The following is a 27,743-nucleotide window of genomic DNA, read 5'->3' as shown; positions in this document are numbered from 1 at the left end:
CAGGTCTGAAGCCTTTAACTTCAACTGACTAGGCTTCACATTCATAAAATATTAATCATGAAATTATTTTTTTCCACTTCCCTCTGAAATACCCATTATTGGCTGCAGTTAGAGAAGAAACACTGAATTCAGACAGGTTGGTGCTTGGGTAAGAAGTCTCAGATAATTTTCTTAGGTGACTAGCTGCTATTTTGCTTTAGTGCTATAGGTAATAAGGATTATCAAAACCACTGACAGGAAGGAATATATTGTAGTGAAAGCAGCAGGGACAACAGTGGTTTTCTTGCATAGCATGGAGCAGCTCACAATTAGGCTGAAATATTAGCTTCATTAACATCACTTAATGTGGCTTATTTAAATGAAGTTTTAAGGTATCATGGCTTGGTGGTCCTTCATGGCCCTAACATCTTTGTAGTATAGAAAGAAAGGTATCTGCACAAATGAGAAATATAAATAATACATTTCTTCAGAAAGAACAGTGTAAAAGAAATCAAGTTAGATATTAAGATGCTAGTTTTACTACTTGTGGAAAAAATAGTTTCATTATTTTAAACAATCTAATTTAAAAAAACCTTCCTTATATTTAATCAAATTAAGCTACAAGTAGGATGAATAGATGGTCTCTAGTTACTAATTATTTTCCTTTATAAACCTATTACTCCTAATGAAAAAGCTTTCATAAAACCAGTTTTAAAAAAAACCCCTTTACTTTTAAGGAAAAAGCTACGTAGGAATCAAAATAATTGTCTTAAAATGTAAATTTTTTGGCTTATTAAATTCCAGTGAATTTCAGAGATATATCAACTAACTTTGCTTTAAAAAATAATGTTCTGAATTCCTCCTAAGTTCACTGGGTAAAGAAATTGGAATATATTATAAATACTGGAATTCACAATTTTGAGGGAAAAAATCTTCATACTACCCATCTCAAAACTTACAGGCAAAATAGAGTTTAAAAAAAAATATCTCCTCAGGATATGGGAAGCATTAGCAAGGAATATTTTGGTACAATTACTTTACTCTAACTCTGTATGTAAAGAAATGCTGGCAACATGCCAGGGAAGAGCTGGCTATTTCAGAACTGACTAACTCTAAAGAGTGTCACAGGGGTTACTCTCATTGTCAGCATTTCTAATGGCCACCAAAATTAGGTTATGAAGATTAAAAGCATATGAGTATCACAACCTTCTTCTGAGGAATCCTAAATGCAATCAATGACTTGTTTAACTCAATAAACAATAATATGCTCTCAGAAAATTCCGAAGAGGACTTAAATTATCTAAAACACCCTAGGTAAAAGCATAAGGACAACAGTAAATATGAGCATAGCATGCACAGGGCTTGATTAATCCCCATTAAAAATTAGCAGATCAAAAGACAAGTGAGTGCATATATTTGGTGATGCATAATAATTACCTCAGGTGAAAAAAGCTGTAGAAGTCTTTAGCAACATTCCATAAAGAGAAAATAAGCATTAGCAACTAAACTGACTAAGTTGTATACCTGCATGATGAACACTAATCAGCTAGTGTATAACTTAGAGTCCTGGAAGGTGCAGAGAAAGCTGGAAGTGCACTCCAGTTCCTTTTCATGATGAGTCCATTCTAAAAATATGTATAAGTACCAGCAGGCAAGAGAAGAAACTACAAAATGGCATACAAAGTAGGTGACAAGGAGGCCACCAAGAGGGAAGAAAAATACAAACAAGGGGATTGAAAAGCACAACCTTACAGTCTCCTATAAAATAAGTGATGAATCAAAGAACAAGAAATACTAGAAAATCAACTTGCTTGCATGGAGAAAACTGATTTTTGACACGCTCTAAACACAATGGTGATCCTTTGACCTAAAATTCTGGCATGGCCTAGAAGACCAGCAAAGTTAGAGTCCCTGCTCTTGCCAACTCTCCTACAGGCTTTGAATATGTAACTTCATGCCTTTCTCCTAGACCCCAGTTAGGTAAAATGTTTTTTAAAAGTTAACAGGTTTTTTTTTTTTTAATAAGAAGTTAATACACTTGCTTTTGCTGAGATGTTTGTGAAGATAAATGCTTTAAGCTTAAAGGCATGCAGATACCATTTATTTAATGTTTTTTGTTTTATAAGATCTTAACAATAAGCTGCAAAATTATAGCAAATTATTATTTGCTACCTTCAAAATCAAAACAAATTAATTTTTGACATTTTAGCTGTCACACAGAAATTTGCCATTAATGCCTCTTAATTTCATTACTGAAGTGCCATGAGATCACTACAGTTCTGCAAAAAACCCAATACACTGGAAAGAGGACTGAATTTGAGTACTCAGAAAGGTGACTTTACCACAACCTGAATCACCAGTCAGCACTGAAATTTAAGCTTTTGTTGGGGCAGGGGAATACTAGCATGGAAACATTTTGTTTTAAATTTGCCACAACAAATCATCTAATACAACCACTGAGCTGACCTACTTACTGATAATGTATTGCAGCCTGACTTGTTAATTGTGGTGTAACAAACTTAACCTGCAAAATTATTTTTTTCATTTCATTTCAGCCATTTAGAATTTTCCCTCTGACCTCAGGAACAATAAACCCCAAAGCTCATTATTAAATCTCCTAAAAAAACCACCTAGTTTTCTCGTGTTTCAGATGTGTGGCTCTGAAATTTTACCATATTGGCTTCCAAATCATGTTACAAATTTAAGTGTCACTGAAAATTTAGAATGGTCAAATTTAAAGTTATTTCCCAAACTATCAATGTGACCACTACCACCTTCAGTTATAACAGCACTGGCCATCTCTTGTTTCTTATAAATGAAGAGAGGAAAACGAGGCATTCAATCTGAGTTCTCTATGAGGCCAATGCACAAGGAAATACTGCAAATATTTGCTATGGTTTTCATGGTATATAGACACAGATATAAAATCTGCTACAGCAGAAACAAAATTATAAGCTTACTACTCAAAAACAGAGGTGATATTTTAACTGAAAAAGATAATTTTAGGATTATATGGTTATTTATTGAGATATAATATACTACCTAAGAACATCCTGTATCTTAAGACATTAAATACTTGCACAACTGAGCAGAAACCAAAAACACTGAGTATACAACAGTAGCATATTTCCCCCAAAGCCTTATACTGCAAACAAACCAATAAAATCATTCATATTCATCACCAAGGGTAAAAGATTGTCACGTACAAATATGTGCTTCAGCATGTGAGTTGGTGCATTTGTAGGATGAGTAAGGGATGAGGAGGAAAAGTTCATGATGATGAGCACAATGCAGATTCACAGATGAAGCTAGAATGAGAAGTCAGTCTTTTCCAGCATGTTGATAAACCACACTTGGATCAGCACTGAAAAGATGTTCCTACCTTACAGGGAGTTGGGCCTTCTGAGCCAACAACAGTTCTGTGGGTCCAGTGAGGTTCATCTCCCCACCCTGAAAGGATACCTGGGATGCACCCTGTTGAGAGAATTCAAAGCACGTTTAGAAACTATGTACATATTTATGCATATAGAAAAATGGCTGTAATTACACTTTTGCTTAATATTTGGAAGAGAAAACAAACCATAAGTAACATCATCTCACTGACAGTGACGACTGAAAGACCCATTCTGTATGAAAAACACATGGCACAGCATTCAGAGAAGCAGAAAGGTACTTAGTCCTGCTCCTCACACAAGAGTCCCACCATGCTTCCACTGGAGAACCTCTTGGTACTGGCTCCTTGTCTGCCTATCTAACCTGAATTTAATTCTTTCCCACCCTGAGCCACCTCCTTTCTAATAATGGATTCCACAGATCTTGGATGAACCCAACAGCTTTTTTCCTGCTTTCTATCCCCAAGTAGCATTTATTTGGTAAAGACTTATTTTCTCAGTAACTTCAAAGAAAAAGAAATTATGTAACCATTTGGTCAGACACTAAAACAGAGTGCACACAGGGTACTGACATCAACGTTAAAGCTCTTGAGAGCTATTATTTAATTTTCTTGTTGTGATCCTTAGACTCTTAATGTTTCCATTTTTCCATACTGGGAGAGGGAGAGAGGTACCAACGAGATAAGACCACTGTCAGCAGGTGATATATTAGCTTTAATGTACTGTACTTCATCACGACCCTTATGGCAATAATGTAAACAGAGCAAAATCCGTAACAGAGACCTTCTTTGGAGAGGTCATTTGTGCCAATTCTGCAACAGGAATATAGCTGGAAGACATAAATCTTCAACTGTCAACACACTAAGAGAATTCAATTCAGAGCTTGATCTTAACTAGATAAAGCCTAAAGTTAATAATTATTTTTCTGTTGTTGCAGTGAAACTGTTTTCCAATGTATTTACTTGCCATATCAAGTTGTCTCAAGGCAAAAGGTGCAATGCTACAAATTGATTCCAAAGGACAAAGCAAACTAAACAGCTCTACACTGCATATTAAAACTTCCAATTTCTCTCAAAAGATGGCTCTACTCAGAAAGATGGCTTTAAAATTCTGGTAGTTTCAGTACCTCAAAGATTCATAGAATTTATTTTCAGTATGAAGAGAGTAGGGGTGAGGGTGGGTTGCTTAGTGTTTTAGAAAAGAATCATGAACAGCCTTGCAAGCAAACCTTTGGAATATAAATCAAGCTTGATCCCCTTTTGGTTCAAATGCTGCGTTTGAACCTTTAATATTGATAGCAATTCTCGTTTGTGTGTTAATCGGAGCACAAGCCAACAGACTCGGCTTCTAATGCAAGACCAATACAGCTCACTGAAAGCAAACTTCTGTCACTAATGGAAGAACTACTTTAGAAAACATTATTGAGTGTGTGCCATCTCTTCCTAACACTTTTCACAGTGGAACGACAGGTCGAGGAGCGGTTCTTGTTATATGAAGCATATTCCACACTAACCTCATAAACCAGGAATTCAACCTCAAACAGTGTGTTAGCAATAGAAACCTGACACACACCCTTCAAATGTTGATTTCACCTTGAAAAAAAGACAGTGCCTTGGTAGCAACAGATGCCAGAAGCAGACAAGCCTCAAATAATGTTCCCAACAAAGCTGACCTCATTTAGCTAACCACTGAAAACAGTGGAGCTTTAAAGGATCTTCTTGGAAGGCTGAAAATAAACAAACACGAGATTTTGGGTCATGAATTAACTAGACTCTTTTCTTCCAGACACTGGCTGTAACACAGTGCTGCTCAGTGCAAGGCAGAGAACTTGTTATTCAAGCCTCAGAACTGTTGTATTATTTAAAGCCTCCCTTGCACTCTACAGAAGTCTGCATAAGGCAGCTGATTTCTCTGTTTCTGGGCTTTTGATTATTGTTGATCTTATTGTAGTGAGGCTACATCCATATTTGCCCTCCATCTCTACTTCCTTGGGAAAGACATTTCACAGTAATGACAAATGCTGATGTTCAGAGCACAATCTCCCTCTGTTTACTGATTCACAGGTTTTAAACTACAAGGAACAATTTTTTTAATCATCAAGACTAATTTCATGCTTGGAATTACATTTGTTCAGTGACACAGCATAACACTGGTAAGGGCAGAGTAACAGTACAAGATAATTAAGAGGTTTTTGCAAAAATATGGCAACCAACATCTTTCTTTTCTGCTAAAGACTGAACCAGCAAAAAGTGTCTTGAAGCTGGATAACAGGGTTATTAGAGATACTAGGGGTATCAGACCATCAGTAGAGATCTTCCAGAACAGATGTAAAAACATGCCACAAATGTTGAATACACGTCTCTTCCTGCATCAGAAAACAATGGTCCAGCCTTGTGAGGCACCTGACAATCCCACATTTACAAGATTTCATCATTCCAAAAGATAAAACATCTGTGAGGAATTGGAGGATAACGTTTGGAGTCTGTAACTACAATTCAAGCTTGTTTGTTTGTTTGGGTTTTTTGCATTAAAAAAAAAAAAAAAAAGGGTAAAAAGTTAACCTCTCCTGAGCTGGGCAGAAGTCTGCTGAGGAACTTCTGAAATGTCACAGCGAGGAAGTTCAGTGACACAGCCCCTATCCTGCCTGTTTTGATTTGAAGGCGGATAGTGCTCACACATATCACAGATTATCACAGGCTCAAGTCAGCAAACATAAAGCCAGTTTTTCTTTAAAGTCTTAACTGATCAAGGAAACATGAATCATAACACTGAAATTGTAATGGAACTCTCTGAGAATGATGTTATAGCTCCAGTCACATAACAATCACTACAAATGGACAAGTTTCTTTCATCCTTCAGCATTTCATTAGAAGTTCAATAATTTTAAACAGACCATCTCCTGCCCAACTAGCAGAATCCTAGCAAACCAATAACGCTCAAATAAAAACACTATCAGAAGACAATGATCCAACACACAAAAAAATTCTCAGTTTCTTGTTCATATTTTAAAGATTGTCAGTTTTCCACCAGTAGCAGAATTAATGATGCTGACTCCCAAAACTTGACTCAAGTTCAGCTGACAGTATAGTAGATTTACAGTGACAGAATTGCAGTTTTCACTTAAGAAATGGGAATAAAATGCAAAATGGTGTGATAAAAACAAAAGCTGCAGCAGCATACGCACCTGAGAACAGTGGAAGTTTTTAAATTTATTTACATAATTTCAATTGAGTGATTTTTCTTAGTGCTGCCAAAAGCACATTCTTCGATATAGGACTGAAGCAGAAGAGAGAGATCCTATTAAATAATAGCCCTCTGTAAACAACTTTAACCCAAATGCTAGGAAGAGTCTCATATTCATTATGTTACTAATCTCAAATTAGGTAAACTCATATGTGTAACAATAGGAAGAGTGACGGAGTACATACCAGTAACATTTTCTGCTCTGTGAACATGCACAGTCTTCTCAGTTCAACAGTCAGCATGGACATTTATTAGCCCCAACAGCAAATATGCTGGAATCAGTCATGGCTTTTACTGAAGCTAGTGAGTATGAGAAAGTCTGTTTTTTCTTTCATTTTTGAAAACCCTCATTTCAAAAAAAAACATAAAACGTCTGGAGAAAAAAAAAAAAAGAGCAGTAGTGTCACTTTTGGGCAGAGACATGAAAGTATTAGTTTCGGGCTGGAAAAAGAGAGAGGGAGAGTCAGAACTGACTGAAGAGCATCATAAAACTGGCTTTTATTTCCAACAAAGGGCTATCACAGCAGAAGGCTGTCCTGACAGCCAGGCTACCAACCAGCCCCACTGCTCTGTTTTCTCACCATCATGGCAACCCAGAAAACCTGGAATTTCAAATCTTAAAAAAACCTGCACCAGATTGGTTTTCTAACTATACTCTGGTTATACTGCAGTTTTGCATTACATTTTAGATATAAAAGAAACTTATGTTGAGGTTCTTCAGCACCAAAATTTTCCATTTTCACCCAAAAGTGGACTATACCATTCAACCGAGTAAAACAGCTTTAGAAATATCCACAGGCCACCAGTGGCTACAAACGGGTTCTACATCACCTCAGTTCTCCCCAGTAGGCTCAGAAGACTATTCTCAAGACAAGAAGTTTGCAGATAATATAAAATCGCAAATATATCACTTTTAGAAAAGCTAAGTAGCAATCTCCTCTACTGGAGAACCAAAAACAAAGCCAAACAAACAACAACCAAAAAGAAAAGCAAAACAAAAACAAACAAACAAAACCCAAAACAACAAACAAACAAAGCTTATTCAGGGAAAACCTCAGATAAAGACAAGACAAACCTCAGAACTAGATAAATTTACATAATAGAAGTCTATATAAACAATTGGAGAAAGTCTTGAGTGCACAGTATACTTGAAGTATAAAATGGTCACCAAACACTAGCAATGAACTTGAAGGAAATAAATAAGATCTATTAATAAGAAGTATACATAGTTACTACTTAAATTAGGACTGAAACAGTCTGGAATATTCAGGGAAAACTATCTGAAACTTTCTTTTAATGATGATGGTAAAAGTGAAAATGTATACCCAAATTTATAGTACTGTATTCCCTAAGGGAATCAGCTTTCAGCTTTTTAGAACAAAGGAAAGGCATTCAAACCCTAAAACAGGTCACAGAGCAGGGTGGCAGACTGCAGAGCTCACCCTCCCCACTTAACCAACTGTAAACTTTCTTCCAAGAAGGTTCAGTGGGAGGTCAGGATCTATCAAAATAACAGTCAGATGCAAGGAAATCTTGGATGAAAGGGATGCATAGTTTACAAATGCAGGAAATGTCTCATCTACTGCTCTCACAACAATTTTAATTACCTTATTTAGAAACTGAACATTTTTAGCAACACTTTCAGGATCATGTGAGTATTATTGCTAGCCAGAATTAGTTTTAAAAGCCATATCACCATTTTTACCTTTAAAAATGGGCACTTATTCCCAAATAAATTAGTCCATGTTACAAAGTGAAGTTTTTACTTACAGCAACAAATGCAACAGCTGACATTGCATACACAAGAAAATCTCCAAGACTGTACAGCTCAAGAAACACACATAAAGGCTTTCTATCATTCAGCAACAATATAAAGAAGCACAGGTTAAAATGTGATAATTCTACTGAGACCAAACTTATACACATCTTGATGCAATGTTCAGCAGTTAGAAACAGTGCTATTTTCAATTTCTGGCCAATTGTACATGACTGTGCCTCAGAAAGGCTTCTCCGTGGCTCACTTTGGTCTGTTGGGACAAAAAAGCAGTTTTGTGTGTATGTGCATCTCTGGAGAGGCTGAGAAGCTTTGTTTGACCACAATAATAAGTGCCCTTCATTACAATACTCATGTTGCCCACAGGCTGTAAAAAGAAGAATGCAGTGAACCACCAGGTTTAAAAATGTTTCAGATTTAAAACCAGTATCTAGGTTTCTCCTTTTGACCTTAAATCTACAATGGGCCAAATCGAAGCTGTGGCCCCTAAAACCCTACATTAAGAAACCAGTTACAAAGTACATAGTCAGGCTACTTCAGGGCCACGGAACACTCTGACAACTGAAATGTGTAACAAGTTATCAGCAGAAACGTGTCCTAAAAGTGACTTTGCAGAAGAACAAATTCTGTAACGGCAGAAAAGTATTAAAATCAATGGGCTTTAAATAGGTTAAACATTACATTAACATAAGATTGTTATTTAATATATAACTTTGCTTTTTTCCCCTCTAATAAAGGAACGCTAGAAACTTTCTAGAGTAACATTACAGAGCTTGTTCGAACATGCTTGATCAAGAGACACACAAGCTGTCATACTTAAACAAGTGTACTTACAACCATAATTAATCTCAACATCCCCACACTATAACTATCATCAATATATCAAGGATGGAAATGAATGCAAAGCAAGCTAATAAAATGGTGCTAAACTGAAGGAAAAAATATTAGTGTTTGTTAGTGCATATTTCTTACTTTTCCAGCAGTCTGCTGCTTTTAAATCCCTCTGCCTCCATAAAATGTGATAAGTATTTTTAAACAGTTTACAATAGTTCCATTTTACTTACTGATTAAACTACATCATCCTCTCGACTATTCAGAATGAAATTCATTTGAAATGGATAATTGATGCAATTGTGCAGTATATACAGATGCAATTAATCACTTGCTAAAGATGATTTTTAGGCATGCAATATGAAAATAAGAATCATACAGCTTCTTTCAGTTTTGCCAATTGAAATGTATTCTAATGGACTGGTTAAAGAGTTTTCAACATAAGAACAGCTACAGATCTTCAGATATTTTAAATAATATACAAGTAGATTCATGTTTAATTAGCATAGCACAAATAAAAGGCTTTATATGGTATGGCTTTTAATAATTACGTTACAGTTTCAGGAACCACAACGGCAACATTTCCCCCTCTCAACAACCAATGGATTTCTTGAATCTTGTTGTGAGCTGTGGTCTTGCAACTTATAAAGGTATTTTAAATGATGGGCATAAATAGGCACCTCCCTAGGAATCAGTCTGGACTAAGAAATTATTCCCTCAAAATTTGTTGGCTAACAACTCTCAACGGAGGGTTATTATAGCTGAACAGTGTCCCCTTTTGTAGAGATACAAGCTACACCAGCCAGTTTCTCACATCTTAACCCCCACCAAGCTCTTCTGGAAAAGTTCAACATCTATACATAAAACACATCTTGCCAATAACAACTTTCAAAATGTTCTCCATAACCCTTCCTGCTCTACATACTGTCAGTTTCTTTCCAGTCTTAAGCATTCAAAAAACTAGGTGATGAGTATCCTTTGCATTGAAACAGCAATGCTCAGTTGCTGAAAGTCCTAAACAAACACTGAGTTCTCTGTTTTTAAGAGCAGAGAGGATTTTTTTAAGGCTGGAGATCAAAAATATTACATATCATTGCAGTCATGAAACTTGCAGAGTTTTATTAAAAATTTCTCTAACACTGAGGAAAAACCCCAAACTTCCTTCCAGTTGTAACAGTACAGGAGCTCACATCTTTCTTGGCAGTTATTTTGGATGCGAAGGAAAGGAAGGAAGAGGTGCAGCTTGGGTGCCTAAGTACTTTGTGAATGACTCAAAGGAAAAAAAAAAATGGAAAATTTTCCTAAATTAAAAGTCTCCAGAAGTAGTTTTCCAGCACATAAAACTCTGGACTTAAGCCCAACATTTTAAGAATTTCCAGGGTATGGTGTGAGCAATGCCTTACCCAAAGCAGTAGAAAGCCACTTTAAAAAGTGTTCATAACACATTGATAAATATTTGGATTTAGCACCTCTACTGACCAATAACCTATTCTAGAAGTAAAAGGAAATGCTTCAGTAGGGGGAAAAAAAAACAACCTAACCAACCAAAAAAACACAAACCAACACCAACATAATATGGTGTTTGCAACTTTAGGAGCTGTCAGTAAATCCTTTAATTAAATGAACTGTCTTTTTCATCCACATGAAAATTATGTATATGTTCACCACCACCAATGACAGTGGGAGTGAACAACAGTTTCCAAAATTTAAAAACCACACCCATTTTTCAAGGTTAAAAAGGGACTTAACACTAAAGATTGTATTTGATATTTTGCTGCTGTCTTTATGAATGGAGCATATAATGTGATGCCTTAAACAAGGCAGGTTGGCCAACAGGTATCTCTAGTTTTGTTGGTTCTGTAGCAGCAAGGAAAACCAAATCGTTACCATCCATGGACATGCTAAGCACTGCTCACACCTTGTGAGAGCCAACATTCAACTTTATCTTAGATCAGAAATGTCAACTCACTGTTTTGGAAATTGAACAGTAACATCACGAAGATGCTGTAATAGTGTAAGAATGCTCTTTACCTCTCTAAAACTTACTGTCATAGACATATTGAAGTCAAGACAACAGTCACTTCAGTAATCAAGACCAGCTAAAACTTTTAAAATAGATACAGCTGATCACATTGCCCACATCTTCTCAAACATACCTTTCTGTAACACACCACTAACCAGTGACAGTTTGAGATACTGCCTGTACCAGTAACCAGTGGATCACACACACAAGACCACCTAGAATGAGCACTCTTGGCCCATGTCTCCTCCCAGCAGACAGAGCTCTGCTGTAGAATGTGAGGCTTGGCCAAGGCACCACTCCTCTCCTCCTGATCTGGGTCTGCCACTTATGCTGTATTATATTATGTTTTCTTCAGTGTACAACATACATTTGTAATTGCTGGTTATGTTACTACTATTCCTCATATGGGATTATCATAGCGAAGCAACAGCACTGATTAATCAATTAGCATGGATTCATTAGAGATGAAAGATGGGGCAATGTAATTGTGTTTACTGAACAATGGATGACAGTGTGCTTAAGCTTGGGATTTCTAATAATACACAGCCACCTAGCATGATATATACGTAACATTATGAATATTTAGAACATTCTCACTGCAGAACCAGAGAGACAACAATCAGAATGTGACTTGATGCATGCAAGTAACATTTGAGCCTGAGGAATGCATAGGGGTGAGAGAGCCCAAGATGGTGCAGTCAGACGAATATTTTAGCTTTGACTAAATCTTTGTAGAACAGCTACATAATTTCCTGTAGTCCAGTATGCACAGTCAAAAAATGATGTCACAGAAACATTATTAAACAAGCCATGTTAAGCAGAACATGAAAAAAACAGCCTGCTCTTCTAATTAAACACCAACAGAGACCACTCTCTGAAATAAACAAAAGCATCTAGGGTAACTCAGAAACCTTTTTTCCAGATGTCCAAGGTGCACTTCCTTCACTGCTTGTCCTTATCAAAGGTTGAACACTGAACTGACATCAGCAATTAAAGAATATGAATACCAAACTTCAAGCATATCATGTTTCAATACATGATCCCCTTTAGGCACTAATGCAATTGTCAAAGACCCCTTCTGCCTAATGCTGATATACAGACTAGCCACTCATGCATTCAGATATCAAGAGATTACACAAGAATTAATTTATTGAAAATCTGGTGCAGTCAAGAGGTACTGAAATATAGCCTCTGCTGCAGTCTGTTTGAAAGGATAAAGAATAAACCAGAATATAAAAGGTTACAGAGGAAATACTTTCCTAAAAAGTTGAGGTAGAAAACATGCCCACCATGGTCAGTGAAATCAGAAATCTTCACATAAATCAAAGATCAGGGCCCCATGAGAGACTCAATCTATAGCATGACAAGGACTTGAATGCTCCCAGAGACACACTCATCCAGTGTTTTCCCAAGACACCTCCACGACGTGCCAGGGAACCACAGTTTGTGATTAGTGTAGAGCTTTCTGAACTTGGAATGCAGTCCTTAAACACAAGGCTCCAAAAATTACATTGCCTGTTTAGATTAAAGGCACTTTCATTCCTGCTGGGAAGTATTCCCTCTTAACTTTGTGGGCTGCAAATTTATTTACTTTTCAGAAGATTCAGACATTGAGTTAATGAAAGATTTATCAGCTTGCTTCAGTCTAAGTGGCTTATCGGTAATAGTTTGAACATCATCCTGTAGACATCTAATATTTAACCATTTTCTCCATACATTAAGATGTATTAAATCCTCAAAATATTTATTTTGATTTTTGTATATATATGCATGTGTGTATGTATGTATACATATGTGTGTATATATAAAAGTTGCATGTGAAGTTCTTTCAAAGTAATCTAGTCACAAAAATACTATGCAAGTCTCACAACACATTTCGGTAGAGGATGGAATAATTCTGTTACAAATCCTACTCTCTCCTTGGCTCCATGCATTCTCCAAACCAAATTTCCAACCTTCATTCTCAATAAAAATTCCCTATCACTGTGACCAGGGAGCCATCATAATGACCCAAGGGAAAAAACAACACACATCGGTCTTGCCAGGCCTCTATTTGACAGGTAAACTTGTCAAACCAGAGATGCTCCTTAATGTCTCTTCTGGCATACTTTAAACCTAACTCTAAGAAAGAACTTAAAGGATAAAAAGGCTCTCAGTCTGGAAGGTATTTCTAAGGGACCATAAGAACATCTTAACCTACACAGCATCAAACATGCAAATAAGGGTTAAAATGTCTGAATCTATTCAAGGAAATGAGTTGCCTGCATCCAAATAGAAGAGAACACACCACCCTACATAAAGCCCTTGATCCTGATCCCAATTCTCAGTGGAAATTAAGGCAACTGTGTAGCATTTTAATTTTATGCAACTGTACACAAACCCTTATTTTAGGATCTGAAACGTTATTTTAGGATCTGAAATAACAGGCAGAGAGTTGCCCTGAATTTATAAATGGATATGACTAATAAATCTGAGTTGACTCCTGTGAGCCAAGACATTACTGTCACTGGCTTATCTTAAACCTAGTAGGCAATTGAAACTAGAAACAGATCACCTGAGAGTATATTGTTATTTTGAACAAATCCTTATGAATCATAATGATATTTTCAACCTCTCCTAGGATTTTTAAGTAATCAGGAAATATCCTTTTAAACAATGATCTGGTTTCTTGTTAATTATTAACTACATCTTGAAATAACAGCACAGGTTAGTAAATGATTTGACAGCTCTAAAAATTGCAATGGCAGAAAATGGTATTTATCACATGGTTGAAAGAATGTGAAGTGAACAAAATACTTTAAAAATGAGATTTTGTGTACAGTTGCATGTAATTAAAATGCTACACAGTTATCTTAATTTCCACTGAGAAGTGGGATCAAGATCAAGGGCTACTCTAGTTGTTGATTAATGGCAGCATCTTTAATTGCAAGAACAAAGGTCAGAGAACACATTGCTGTTGCTTAGGTGAGCATGACAGGTGACGAAAACAAATTAGCAGTTCTCCATAAGACACAAAACAGTGTGAGTTACCAATTTTACTTCTTTCATGTGCTTCTGGACAAATATGCCTGTTTAAATTCAATGCCCATTTCTTTGCTTTTAAAAAAAGAAGAAAAAAAAAAAAGAGAAAAGTGCATAATGAGAACTGTTCATAATAAAAAGGTCTTCCAGTAGAAATTCCTGTCTTAAAATAGGAATAAAAGCATTTTCACTTCTATAAATTTTTTCCTAGAAACAAAATACCCCAGAGGCATGTTTACCACATAAGTGTTTGCCACAAAGCAGAAGTTCATCCCTGTCCAACTGCAAACCACTTATTCAGATTTCCTGATTTTTACAATTATGTCATTTTTTTATGGCTACCTGGGAGGGCTGAAGTCAGTTAGGACTGTGCTTGCGGTGAAGTGAGGAACGTGACAGACGCACGAACCAGCGACAAGATAAGGCATGTGAAGTGAGAATGATTTTAAACACTAGTATTTCCTTAACTTACAATTTCCTTGATTTTAAGAAATGTGTTAACAGAAAACCTGAGCTACCTGAAAGAGTAAGTTAAGAACATTTTTATGCATGCCAGGTATTTGAGCTCTAAAATTTCAGTACAATATGCTTAGATACAAAGCACGGTGCAGTTTTATTTACCAGTTAAATATTTCAAATATTATTACTTATAAATACACCCAACATGAATTATCCAGGTCTGATTATAATCAGAAACACTTCACAATCAGAAATGCTGGAAGATGGGCAGCAGGGTGGTGTAAAGGAGGTGGATTGTTTTTCGTGGGTTTGGGTTTTTGCTTGTCTAAGAAAACAATATTGCCTAACCCCAGTTCACTGCCACTTACTAGAAAAGCAAATTTTTAAAGTACTTTGCAAAGTGAAGTTTGTTATGCTATATAAAAACAAAGCTTCTTCTGAAGACTTTATAACTGCATTAGAAAAGGCCACTGCACTGTGGGCTGCCAGACTTTGCTTGCATCTCTCTTATATTGAGGACTACTAATCTGCATATTTAATGGCTTCACATCACTGTAATGTGTTCTAGGTATTCAAAAGTAAAGAAGATATCTTTTCTTCTAGAAAGAAAAGGTAGAAAGAAATATCTTCAAGGAGTTACTTTGTGTAGGAAAGAACAAGGTAGACTTCCTAAAGAAAGGCCCCTCATTCAGCGATGAACTTTAGCAAATTCAAAAGTTGCTGAAGGAGCATTCAAAGCTTTCTTCTGAGAATGATCTTAATAGTTAAGGACACCTGAAACATGGTACGTCCTACAGGCACGAGCAATACATCCAAGACAAAAGTAGCTCCCAGTAGAAAAGAGGATCATGGAGGGAATGGCGTTTTTTCAAGAATCTGTGCGTAATCTCATGCAGGGCTTTACATTTCAACAAAAAAGAACAGCGAATTTGGATTTATGTTTTAATAGGAACTACTGGATACATGAAACAAAACAGCAGAGTAACAGGATAATACTAATCTGTGTCACTAAACTGATGTGCTGCTGCACTTAAGCTACTCAGAGCTTTCCCAAGACACATGCACTCCTGTACAATGCTAATGGAGCGATTAAGCCTGGAGATCACAAATACAGGGGCCTGGGGAGCTGAACTCCAACTCAAAATCCAGTCTGAACTGTTAGCTTCCCTCAAGTGTGAACTGCCTACAGTACAGTGTTGTGAGCACAGAAGGAGTCCGGGTTCTAAGAGGAACAGAGATGAGGCTTTCTCTCTGCCATATCCGCTTCCAGTAAATAACCTTTTCTTGTTTAAATTTCTATAGTGAAAAGTTTAGTTAGCAAATCTTGTCTGGAACTTAAATGAGAACCCAACCAGAACTCCTCCAGGAGTAACTACACTTTATCTGGACTGAAAATTTGTTTGGTTCCTTAGTGCATAATCCCCATGGCTGTATCCACCTGCAACAGCTACAAGTCTGGAAAACACAAGTGCAGTTATGCAGGGAGCTGAATGCAAACTCAGTTTGAACAGTTGTGTTGTTTTGATTTTTTTCTTCAAGTCTGAACTACCTTACATCTTTGCAATGATGAAACAAACTGTTAACTGTATGAAAGTAAATATTATTTCTGGTTTTATGGCTATTTCGACATATGATAGCCTCAGACAACCCAAAGGGGCCCCAACAATAACAGTTCAACTTAAAAGTCAAAGGGAAGATTCTTTTGAAGTGAGAGATGATACAGAAACAGTAGTAGACCTCGAATTTTGGATTGATGGAAAGAACCTGAGCGCTTCAGAGTACATTTCATTCATCCTCACAATCCTCTTGAAGACAGAACAGGAACATTTTGATCACCAATGGTGCTAAATTCCAGAAAACTTAACAGCAAAAGCTCTTTTCACAGACCCCTCCTCTAAGGAGAAGTCAAAGGCTATCAGTTTGGTTCAGACAGGTTCAGGTCTCTGGCAAATAGGGAATTATTCTAGTCAGGTTCTCAATTAGCTTGCAGAGAAGACAGAAGTTGTTAATATTTTGTGACCTGATGAACTTCTCTTTTAAAAAATAATTCTCTGGTAAACATGAGAACCTCTGTCAAAGAAGAAATGCATTGTGTGCCTCTAGTAAGTCTTTGATTCTCTAACATCCAGGCTGAACAGGCATGTAAGTTTTAAGATACTGGTATGTCAAGACTACTGCTCACAAACCTGTCCTTCTAGTTCAAAGGACAACAACGGATTTCCAGTTCTGCATTTGGCTTGGTTTTTAGAGCCCTACAACACAATTCAAGACACAGCTGAGGTACTGGCTTGAAAATAAATGCGGGGTTCTAGACGAAAGTAGTTTCAAGTTGGATTAACAACGGGTCTGGAAGCCTGCAGCCAGCTCTCCTCAGTCTTTACTTAGAATCTGTAGTGGTGGCAACATTTCTTGGCACAGGAAAAAGAAAATGGCAATTACCTTTTTGCTAGGAAAGGAGAATACAAACCATTACTGCACAGCTAAGACTGCAATCTCAGGAAAGGACCTCATCCTGCCACTTCACAGAAATCATGCTTTTTTTTGTGCAATTGCTGCTTCTTACCAGTAAGAAGAGGTGAACAGAATGTGTCTAAAAGCTGTTATACTTTGTGTGTTTTCAAAGCTGGTCAAGGGACAAAGACTTGTCATTCCCCTTTAAATCAAAGATAAATAGTAATTCTGCACCCAAGAATTGTAACAGTGAGAGCATATTAACCACTGCTATTTTCTATTTTATTGCTGCAGACAATGGCTTCAAATCTGTGGTAAACAGACCTCTAAATTCCTTGAATAGTTTTAGAACATCATAAAAAGCAACTGTCTTCACTGGAAAAATTTTGGGAGTCCACAAACAACAAAAAAGTGAAGTTATAAACCATATTTCAGACTACAAATTGGTTGGCATTTCTGACACTGGCAGACTTCTTTTTCTGATAGTTAAAGGACACAAAATTCTTGAGATTTTTGTTTTTCACAGAGATAAAACTGAAATGTACCAAGAATTGCTGTTTTTCCTCCTGGATTCACTTCAGATTTATTTATAGGAGGGCTTTCTACCTTTATCTGCAAACGTCACAACCGAGCTAGTGATTTTATATCGTTTCTTGGTTTAATAACTATGGTAGATACAGCACATGTTCTGCTTCTGCCCCTCTCTGAAAATAAACAAAACTAAATCAGGTCCAAAAACTAGTTTATATCTCACTGTTCATACCAAATAGAAGGAGTTGGGCACAGATAACCTAATTTTCACCTGTTTCTGCTTACTGCATATACACTAACTCAATTTAGATTGATCGGTTAATGTTTGCAGACTTACTACAGTGGCACAAGGGTACTACATCCATTTTGTCTTATTTTTTAAAAAGACAAACCAATATGAAAAGTTGGTTGTGCTCCTTTTAAATTTTATTTTAGCTCTTTGTTTATCTCTTCACTTCAAAGCACTTCCAATATGAGACACAGTTTCAGTGTGACAACATAAAATTAAAATAGAAAAAATGTGCCAGCATCAATCTGCTTTACATTGGAAAGCACAACAGCCTTGAGACAGAAATGACGACTTATGAAAGCAAGCTATAATGAACCCAGAAGTACTATTTGCAGGAGGAAAAATGTATTAGATTGGAGGCTGAACGCTCCTGACACAACATGTCTTCAATAGGAGCCTCCTGCTCACCACTTGCAGTGTACAGCCAAGTCTGACTCCAAAACCATGGGAAAATTAGCAATACGAATCCTCACAATTCTGTTGGCTAGCATTTCTTTCTTATCTTGAAGCTGCTTAACATCCAAATTAAAAAAAAAAAAATACAGCACAGAATAAAGCTGAGTCTGCACGAGATGTGGCCACCTGTGGCCTGCCACTGGCTGGGTGGGCGGGCAGGCAGGCGGCCACCCCAGCAGCTGGAGCTCAGAGCATCCCTGCCAGCCACCTGCCCTGCAGGGCAGAACCTGAAGAGCCACCCAGGGTGCAGTCCTGGGGAGCAGGAACAGAGGCTGGTTGACAACTGCAAAATCAAGAGGCTGTCAGAAGGGCGCCAGGTAAATTGCATACATTACACAAAAAAAGTATTTTATCATTTGATTTTTACAATGCAAACTAAACAAAGTAGTCAACTAGCCCCAAATGTGCATGTTCCATTGTTACAGAATGAAATAATGCCCTGATTTGAGCAGTGGAAAAAAAGGCTACCCCTGAAGAGATCTTACTAATTAAATAAATAAGTATTTATGTGGTACTTATCATAATAATATGAAGATATAATAATATTTAATGACTTCTAATTTTTTTTTTTATTTAATAAATCACTATAAACCTAGAATCTGCATATTAGACTGGTACTTAACAGGTAACCAGCATCAGATACTATATAAGACTAATTTTAACAGAACTAACATCAATAATTTGATGTTTTATACAACTATATAGTATTATAAATACATATAATTGGCAACAGCTTCATTTCTCTAAAGTGCTATCTCTTGGCATAGTACCATACCTTCTTAAAAAATTAATTTTATTTATGAGTGCATGCATCTAGTTCTAATGAACTGACTTTACCTAGTAATATTAGTGTTCCTATGATTGATGACATTAACACAATAGCATCATCAACATGCCTGTCAAAACAGCCAGTTGAAAATGACAATTACACAAACTAGACATTGAAAGGTAAAAGGCAGAAAAATCACAGCCGGGCATTAAGTGATCATTTGGTTCGGTGTTTTGTAAACCAAAGGATAGCTTTGTTATTATTGACATGATGATCCTGAACCTAAAAATATTTCTACTGCTGACAAATTATGAGGTTCTGAGGTGTTTTAAAGAGAAAAAAATACACCAGATTCTCTTTTGTGTATTAATTTTACTACTAATTTGACCATAACACAGTATCCATAGCAAAAGCAGTGATGTTTGGATCTATGAACAGTGACCCAGACAATTTCCCTTCTTCTGCCTGGCAGGATGAAGCACTTTCCCATGCTTAACAATGGGAAATCAAGGATGGATAGAATGGCCTGAAGACTGAAGTAGAACTGACTTTTTACCCCAAGGGTTAATTCTGCTATTTAGAAGTTTACAGGGTAATTTCTAAATAATAAATATACTTTCAGGATATCTTTTGTAGAATACTCTTCCCTCAGATGTACATTGCTGAATTCACTCTCAAATGGAAATATGAAAGCATCCAAGCGGCGCATACTGTGCATGAAGAAAATGTGGATACATTTATCTGTGCAGAGTGCATTAGCCACACTGGTCTCCTAGCTGGTCTTTGTGCCACAGATTTTTCACTAATACCGTTATTAGTGAAAGAAGCACAGAGAAGCACACAGGAACATCTGATGCCTAGGCAGCTATGGTAGATGCCTCACAGATCCAAAGAAAATGTTCCTGTGCTCTTTTAAACCAAAAATTTAGTAAATTCACTAATTCTTGAGCTAAAGAGAATATCAATACAGGAACTTCTGAGTAACAAACAAATTTGTCACTAAGAAATGCAGCAATGAAGGGGGCCTACATGAAAGCTGGGGAGGGGCTTTTCATCAGAGAAGATAATGATAGGACAAGGGGTAATGCTTTTAAACAGAGAGGGGAGATTTAGGTTAGATATTAGGAAGAAATTCTTCACTACAAGGGTGGTGAGGAACTGGAATGGGTTGTCCAGTGAGGTTGTTGATGGCCCAACCCTGGAGGTTTTTAAGGCCAGGTTGGATGAGATTGTGCAACCTGGTGTAGTGACAGGGTTCCCTGCTCATGGCAGGGGGGTTGGAACTACATGATCTCTAAGGTCCCTTCCAACCTTAATGATTCTATGATTTCACAAATTTGATTTATTTATTTTTAAGATGAAACATCCATACTTTGGCTACATCTTTTGAAATCAAATTGAAGGGAATTCCTGTTGATAAATAACATTTTTCTTCTTTGTGACTTAAAATCCATTTAATTTGTGGGGTTTTTTTCCCTGGCCTGCCCTCCTTTTAACATGCTTGCAACATCTAAGAAATGTTTTATAAAATTTCTCTTGGAATATGCCTCTTCTGCTTTCAGAATTCATTTAGGCTTTTACGGGAAGTGTCAAAAGACGAGGTGATGAAGAAAAACTGGCCCCTGCTTAGTAGTGCTGCTCAGATAACAAACTTTACCCCAAAACAATATATTCGTTTGATTCCCATTCTGCTCCTGGAAGGACAAAGATTTATGCAGATCATTAAAAAAAGAGATGTGTTGAGGTGAAAATGAACTCCAGATTGAGGAGCCTTCACAATATTTTTTAGACTGATATAAGGCCAGCTGAAAAGAAGGGATTTCCTTTTGTTTCTGTAAAGCTGACAGATACACCATGAAATTGATTGTACTTGGCAATTCCAAAAAAGCAGAAGAAAGCAAAAGATAGAGGCTAATTAATCTCCATAGGTGTTATATGTATAATCATCTCAGATGCACCACTATTAAGTCAATGGAGCAAGCATGCTACAAGAAAGAGCAGCTCTTTTATTTAAGGTCCCAGTTCATATCACTCTAAGCCTGCTGCTAACTAGACAACAGCATGAATGCCAACAGGGAGAGTAATTCTGCTAACTCTAAGATGCCAGGATATGCTCTCAGCCCAGTCACATTACATGGTACAGTTCAAATACGGTACATGTGGTGCTATGAGCATCCCTTAGGACTGATGCAAATAAGAAAGCTTTTCACCTGAACTTTAGAGAGAGGCTTGAGAATACACATTCTAATGGAAACCTAAATTAAGTAAAGGCTTAAACCAAGATGAAATAAAAGCAAAAATTATTGCTCTTAGTACTTTAAAAATAGGAAAAATATTAGTTAAAAAGCACAAGCCACTAAAACTGATTGTCAAGATAAGGGAAAAACTGTTCCTATAAGACCTCCCTTGGGGACCAAAGTTGTTTTTTTTTTTTCTTAAGATACTGCTTGGGATGTGCAAAACTTGGAACTGGCAAATATGCTTCTTTAGGATATTAAATGTGTCACAAAAACAACTGTGCTAGATCAGACCATAGCTATGTCCATCTTTGGTTCATCTTTTAACTGAAGATTTTCTCATTTCTGAAACTGTTTATTTATTATGTTTTATTTATTTGAAGTCTTTTCAGAAAAGTTCTGCTGTCTGGTTCATGACAAAAGATCATATTAGATTTACAGGCCAGAAGTAACCATTGCAATTACTGACAAAAATGCAAGCCACGATGTTTGTTCAAAATCTTGAATCTCACTGAATCACCCTTACCATTTTAGTATGTATTCACAGTGGTCTCAGTTTATTATTCCCAACTCCAACATGTCAAACATCCACAACAGCAAAAGTGCACAGTACACAGAAACACTAAAATATTCCTCCCTTCATTCTAGTTGTCATTGTAAGAAACTGTTTTATAGGTATGGAGTAAATCAGGACTTGCTACCATAAAAAATCTGGATGTGCAAGTTTCAAAAAGCAGTAGGTTATTATTACAACGCAAAAACCTATAAATCCAGATTAGCTGAGACATCAACTACACAGGAGAACAAATCTCCGGATAAGGTCTATGCAATGAGATGGGTAATTTAGTGTCTAAGGAGTCTCTCCTAAAAAAAAAAAAATAATAATCACACATCCTTTGAGTGTGATTAACTACCAATCTTGTAAGACAACCAAAGCCACAGATCTAATTTTCAGAGACACAGAAATATTAACCACAACCAGAGCATCATAATCAAAGCACTGCAAGACAATGCACTACAAAATTCAAAATTAGTTGTTTCCTAGTGTTACAGCAACATTTGAGTCTATGTATCAAAGATTTCTTCTATTATTTCCAATCGTCCACTGGAATGCTATGTTTATGGAAAATGTCATCTAATACAGACATTTTAGCAGGATGCTGACTGAGAACTTATTTTAGCTAAATGTTTCTAGAGCTTGACAGAATGATACGCACATGCCATGTTGATTGTCATCTTCCACTTTTAATTTGACTGTCAGACATTGAAGCAACTTGCTAATGTTTCATTCCAATTTTTTGTGCTGTGAGCCTGTTGCATGAGCTGCCTGCTAAAAGCTGTTCAGATGGAGTGACTTTATTTTGTAGGACCCCAAAGATGTAGCCATAGATACGAATGTGTCAACAGCATTTAAAGTGTGATCTTTTATCACTTTTTTTTTTTCCATCAGCAGTTCTTATTCCTGTCCTATAATTTTTCCTCATACTTTATCAGATAGGCCACATGAGAAAAAGAAATAACTTAAGTCTCAGTCTCTTCCATCATCTCTACCTAACTACACAAGGCAAAAAAAACCTGCAACCAAGACCCAAAATTTATTTTAAAATTAAACAAACCCCAGCTCCCTACTCACATAAGTTGCAGAGCAATGGAGAAGACTGATGGCTTTTGTAATAGATAGTATCTCTTCTGAGTAGTCAGTAAAAAGCCTGCACTCCTCTTGCTGGAAATAGGCTTTAGAAAGCAATAAGTTAACAATGCATAACTTTACCAACTGAACATTTTTTACTTAAAATTTATATACTGGATTAACATCACGGAACATTCACTATTAGCTCTTATCAAAATATATCACAAAAAGTCTACTTATCCTTCTCAAATAAAAATTATGTAAATTACACCCACTGCTCATGGTAAACAATACAAATAAAAATACATTTTTTCTGAAATGTAGGTTCTGCAAGGAACACGAAGATGATTTCAACCCCACACATATCTCTTTGAATTCTCAAAAGAGGAAATCACCACAGGGCACTTCTGGCCTTTTTCAAATGATCAATACAGTATTCTAAAGTATTACAAATGTTTCATTTATATTTCTTAGTTTTTCCTCTACACTATAAAGTAATTTATTATTGTTGGAGAACGCCACAGCACACAGTACAAGGAAGGGAAAAAAAAAAAGTAGTGCAGTGTTGAAAAACAACAGAAAGAATCAAGAAGGAATGGCTTTTGTTAATTTGACAGCCCTCTGCTAGCTGCATGGTTAGATTTATAAAAGGTTCTTTAGAAGCAGCAGTTTTTGATGGCGTAAGAGTGCCACACATCTCTGGTTCCTGCAGTCCCTCACACCAACAACTTTAAAACTAACTCACTGCAGATGTGCCTGTGATAATCTAATCAGACATCAAAAGCAATGCACTGACAAGCTCCTGCACTGATTAGGAGTGTTCTATATGTGTTCCACAGTGTAAATAGACATACAGTAGTTGCTTTAAAAATTGATTCACACATATCATAATTCCCTTTTAAGAAACTCAAACCATTTGGAACTCTCTAGCTGAACAGCAGAAAATCCTTCTAAATCTCCCCAGATCTTCTGTTCAGTTCCACACAGCAGTATTTCAAGAGCAGGAGTTAAATTATTATTAAGAAAACTTACACCAGAAAAAAGTAAATGCCTTCCACAATCAAAGATCTTTATTATTCTGAATGACAGTCTGAAACCACGCTACCTCAGAGAAGTAGTCTTGCCTCTACCCTGTGACATACACTGTAATAGCTTTGTTTCCATCTCTACTTAACTTTTTGTCTAATTATTGTTTATCAACAAACACTGGATTTAAAGCATTGGGAGTGCACCATCCTTCCAACACTGCTAGTACCTGAAGAACTACTGCATTTCTCCCACTACCTGGTTTTGTTCTCACAGGCCATATCCTGGAATCACCTAACTATGTGAGAATTGACATTCTAACACATGAATAAGGACCAGAAATTAAAACTATCTCACCTAATCTGGGCAAGTAAACATTCTGGATGGAAGTTTTATCTTCTAAAATCAGACAGATGTTACAGCCCCAAGGCAGTGCAGTTTCTTTGCTCAAACCTTAGCAGAAACCCACAGAATACCCCAAGTTATAGACTGCATTATTCCATCACTGTGTCAAAAAAAACATTTCTGCTCTGCTTTTAAATAGCCTGATGAGATTAAGTAATATTTCGGGCTGTTTCTTTAGTCAAATACCCACACATTTTGAAAGTACTACTGGTAATCTTTATCTCGAAAACAGGCTCTGATTGTAGCAAATCATTATGTTTACATATGTACATATAAAAGTATCTAACAGGAACAAATCATGGAGCTGCATCGTTACACATTCTCACATCATGCTAATCTGCAGCCATTTAATCAGGAAAGCTAACACATTACAAACACAATTAATAGCCAGAAGAACCAGAGGAGGTTTCGACCCTTTTTAACAAAGGTTTGAAACATAAAAATGCTCTGATTATATACGAACCTTTTCCAAAATTGCAAATTATATGTCCACATTGCATAAAATACAGTCAATTTCAAGTCACATGTAGGTAAAATTTGAAATTGTATTGAGCCACTGAAGCAGCTCTTCAATTGATCCAGAATCTCATTGTATCTTTATATATGGATAACTGCAATTTAATCAGCCATTTCCATTGATTAACTCCAAGTTAACCTAAGTATTTATTGAGGAAACTTGTAACTATAAAAAAAAAAAAGTCATACAGAATGTAGCATTCCTATACTAATCAGCAAGTTAACAAGGGGGTGAAACCTCAGTCCCACCAGAATTAATGCAAAAACTTCCATCAACTTAAATAGGACCACAGTCCTCCATCTAAAACTCTTGATAGGCCAAGTCTTTAGATTGCAGGCAAGTCTGTTTCTAGGCAAAAAGAGATAAGCAGAACAACTAGCTCCAGGAAAGAAAGTTCAAGTGTTTTAATCATACCATAGTAATTACCACCTGGATGAACTAGATTGAACAAAAGCAGCAGGATGTATTCTGCTCCCAAAAAGTTCAAAGAAAACAAACAAACAGACCCCCACAATTCGGGCTTTCTGCCTTGCTTTCCCTCATCTTTACCAGAGAGATACTTGAGTAGAGGGATCCAGCTAGGAACTTCCGAGTTTGTGCAGAGAACCTAAAGCTGCAGCTCCCCTCTGCAAGCCGGGAACAAGTGTTGAGCAAGTATGAAGTGCCAAAGAATGCTCCCTACTTCTGAAAGGCTTCTACTGTTTCAATCACACAGCATGGCCTTACTTCAGGGAAGATCTCTAGCAGAAGAATTTGTGCCCATTGCTAACCCTTCTTTCTGAATGCCAAAAAGCAGCTGGATCAGCACTTGGCTGTTGCTGCAGCAAAGCTACGGCCACCAAATTTTTCAGAAAAATGCGTATAAGCTAATTATGCTTCCCTGAGTTCCACTCTGGAGACCTAGGGAGGAAAGCTTCAATTTCTGAAAGCCTGGTAAGGGCTCCATGATTTTAACTAGAGAGAAGAGCTTAACAGTTGCCTTCATAAATTAACAAATTCACTAACAAATACCTTTTCTTCAATAACAAATTCAGATGGTTATTATCCCTATTTTTTCTTGATTATAGTCTCTAAACTTTTCTGTGGCAGCTATCATGATAAGGAAGGGGAGGTCTGGATGAAAAAACAAATTCAAATTTTGTACCATCTGTTAAATGACTTTCAGTCTGAGAGAACAGATGCTGGACTTCACTATCAGTTTTTGATTGATCTAGAAGTATTTTGTTAATTGGGGCTAAAACAACAGCTAAGACAAATAAGTGTCAAAGAAAATATCAAATAATAAGCTCAAATTAATCTCAAACTACCTGCTCTCTCAAAAACAAGCTTTGTAATTTTGGCAATCATCATATGGCATGAAAAAAAATTATTCCTTTGAAAGAACAGGACATCTAAAAACCAGAATGCTTAGATTCTATAAATACTGTGAACTGCTCAAATGGTTAATCCGGTTCACCTGGATAGCAATTTTCTTCTTGTATTACTGTGCGTTTGCTCTTTTATTTTATGCATTACTTATTGTACCTCTGTCCTTCACTCTTCTAGAGATAAATCAGTGCTGTCTTCAGAGATTCATGTAATAATCACCTCTCAAAACTCTGATCAACTATTGCTGTCTAGGTACATACCATGTAAGACAGCGTATAGTGTAACTATGAGTATTTCTACATAGAACCAAACTGCTAGTTCTACACATGCCAAAAACCAAAATGCCAGAACTGCCAGAAATGCCAGAACAATTAAGCTAATTATGGAAGTCAGTTTCAATTACAAAATGATTGCTAAGGTAATTGTGGCATAAATACAGAGACTTAATTTTTACTACATGCACTGAAAATTTTTTCATCTACCAATAGCTCTGGTTTTTCTAACTTGCATATGACTGCAATGACACAGTTTAATGTGGAAAAAAAAAAATAGTGTTTGTGGGAATGTTTTACATTTTCAGCAGCAATACACAGAACAAATGAATTTTCTCTAAATACTGCTTTAGCACTTGCATGAAAGAGCATAGCTATATTCAGTTGTTTGTGCCATGTTTTTTCACATCAAATATCAATTCTTACCCGTGTTTTAAAACAATCTGTAAGTAATTTAACCTATGTTATTTAAGCTTTCTAGGCTTCCCAAAACATTATGCCAAAGCATATTTCAGTATGATTGATGACGAGAGTTTTAGAAATGGTACTGTCGCAAAAAATAAGAGCTGGTGTAATGTATTTTGCTGTAACAGATTTTCACTTTAACAATAAAAACTTTCAACCTTCTGGGCCTTTTTCCCCCCCAACTTCCATAATATTTTAAAAAATCTGAGAGCCTTCTCCACTGTTGTTATCTGTCCAGCTTTGAAAATCACCCTTATAGCTGGCAGAAGGTTTCTCTGTATTTTAGGCATAGTGAATTCCTTTAGGCCTGGAGGATTGTTGTGTACAGATGCAACTCAGTGAAACGTGGTGAGGTTTTAGCTTCCAAATATAATTGTGGTCCTCATATAATAGCCTAAAATGCACTTGTCACCACTAGTATATAAAAAAATAAATTATAAAAAATCTGTCTTTTTCTCCTTGATGGTCAAAAACTAAGCATTTGAAACACATTCCAAAATGCAACAAATTTCACTAATTTTTTCAAACATTTTTGTGGTTATAAAATACCAGAAGTCAGCATTACATGCTGACACAATCACTTACTTGACACATTTATCAACTTT

General features: G+C 36.5%; 1 protein-coding gene across 3 annotated transcripts in view; it reads right to left on the bottom strand.

The window, feature by feature from the left end:
- The window catches only part of PARD3B (par-3 family cell polarity regulator beta), a 390,939-nt gene that overhangs the window by 230,623 nt on the left and 132,573 nt on the right, over nt 1-27,743 (bottom strand). For all 3 annotated transcript variants that reach the window (XM_051623713.1, XM_051623715.1, XM_051623716.1), the window contains exon 5: nt 3,362-3,453. In XM_051623713.1, the coding sequence (XP_051479673.1) occupies nt 3,362-3,453 (92 nt within the window). The remainder of the gene's footprint in view (nt 1-3,361; nt 3,454-27,743) is intronic.

The sequence above is a fragment of the Apus apus genome, chromosome 6 (genome assembly GCF_020740795.1).
Source record: "Apus apus isolate bApuApu2 chromosome 6, bApuApu2.pri.cur, whole genome shotgun sequence".
In the NCBI taxonomy this organism is placed as follows: domain Eukaryota; kingdom Metazoa; phylum Chordata; class Aves; order Apodiformes; family Apodidae; genus Apus; species Apus apus.
This window is presented reverse-complemented; position numbering and strand designations above follow the sequence as displayed.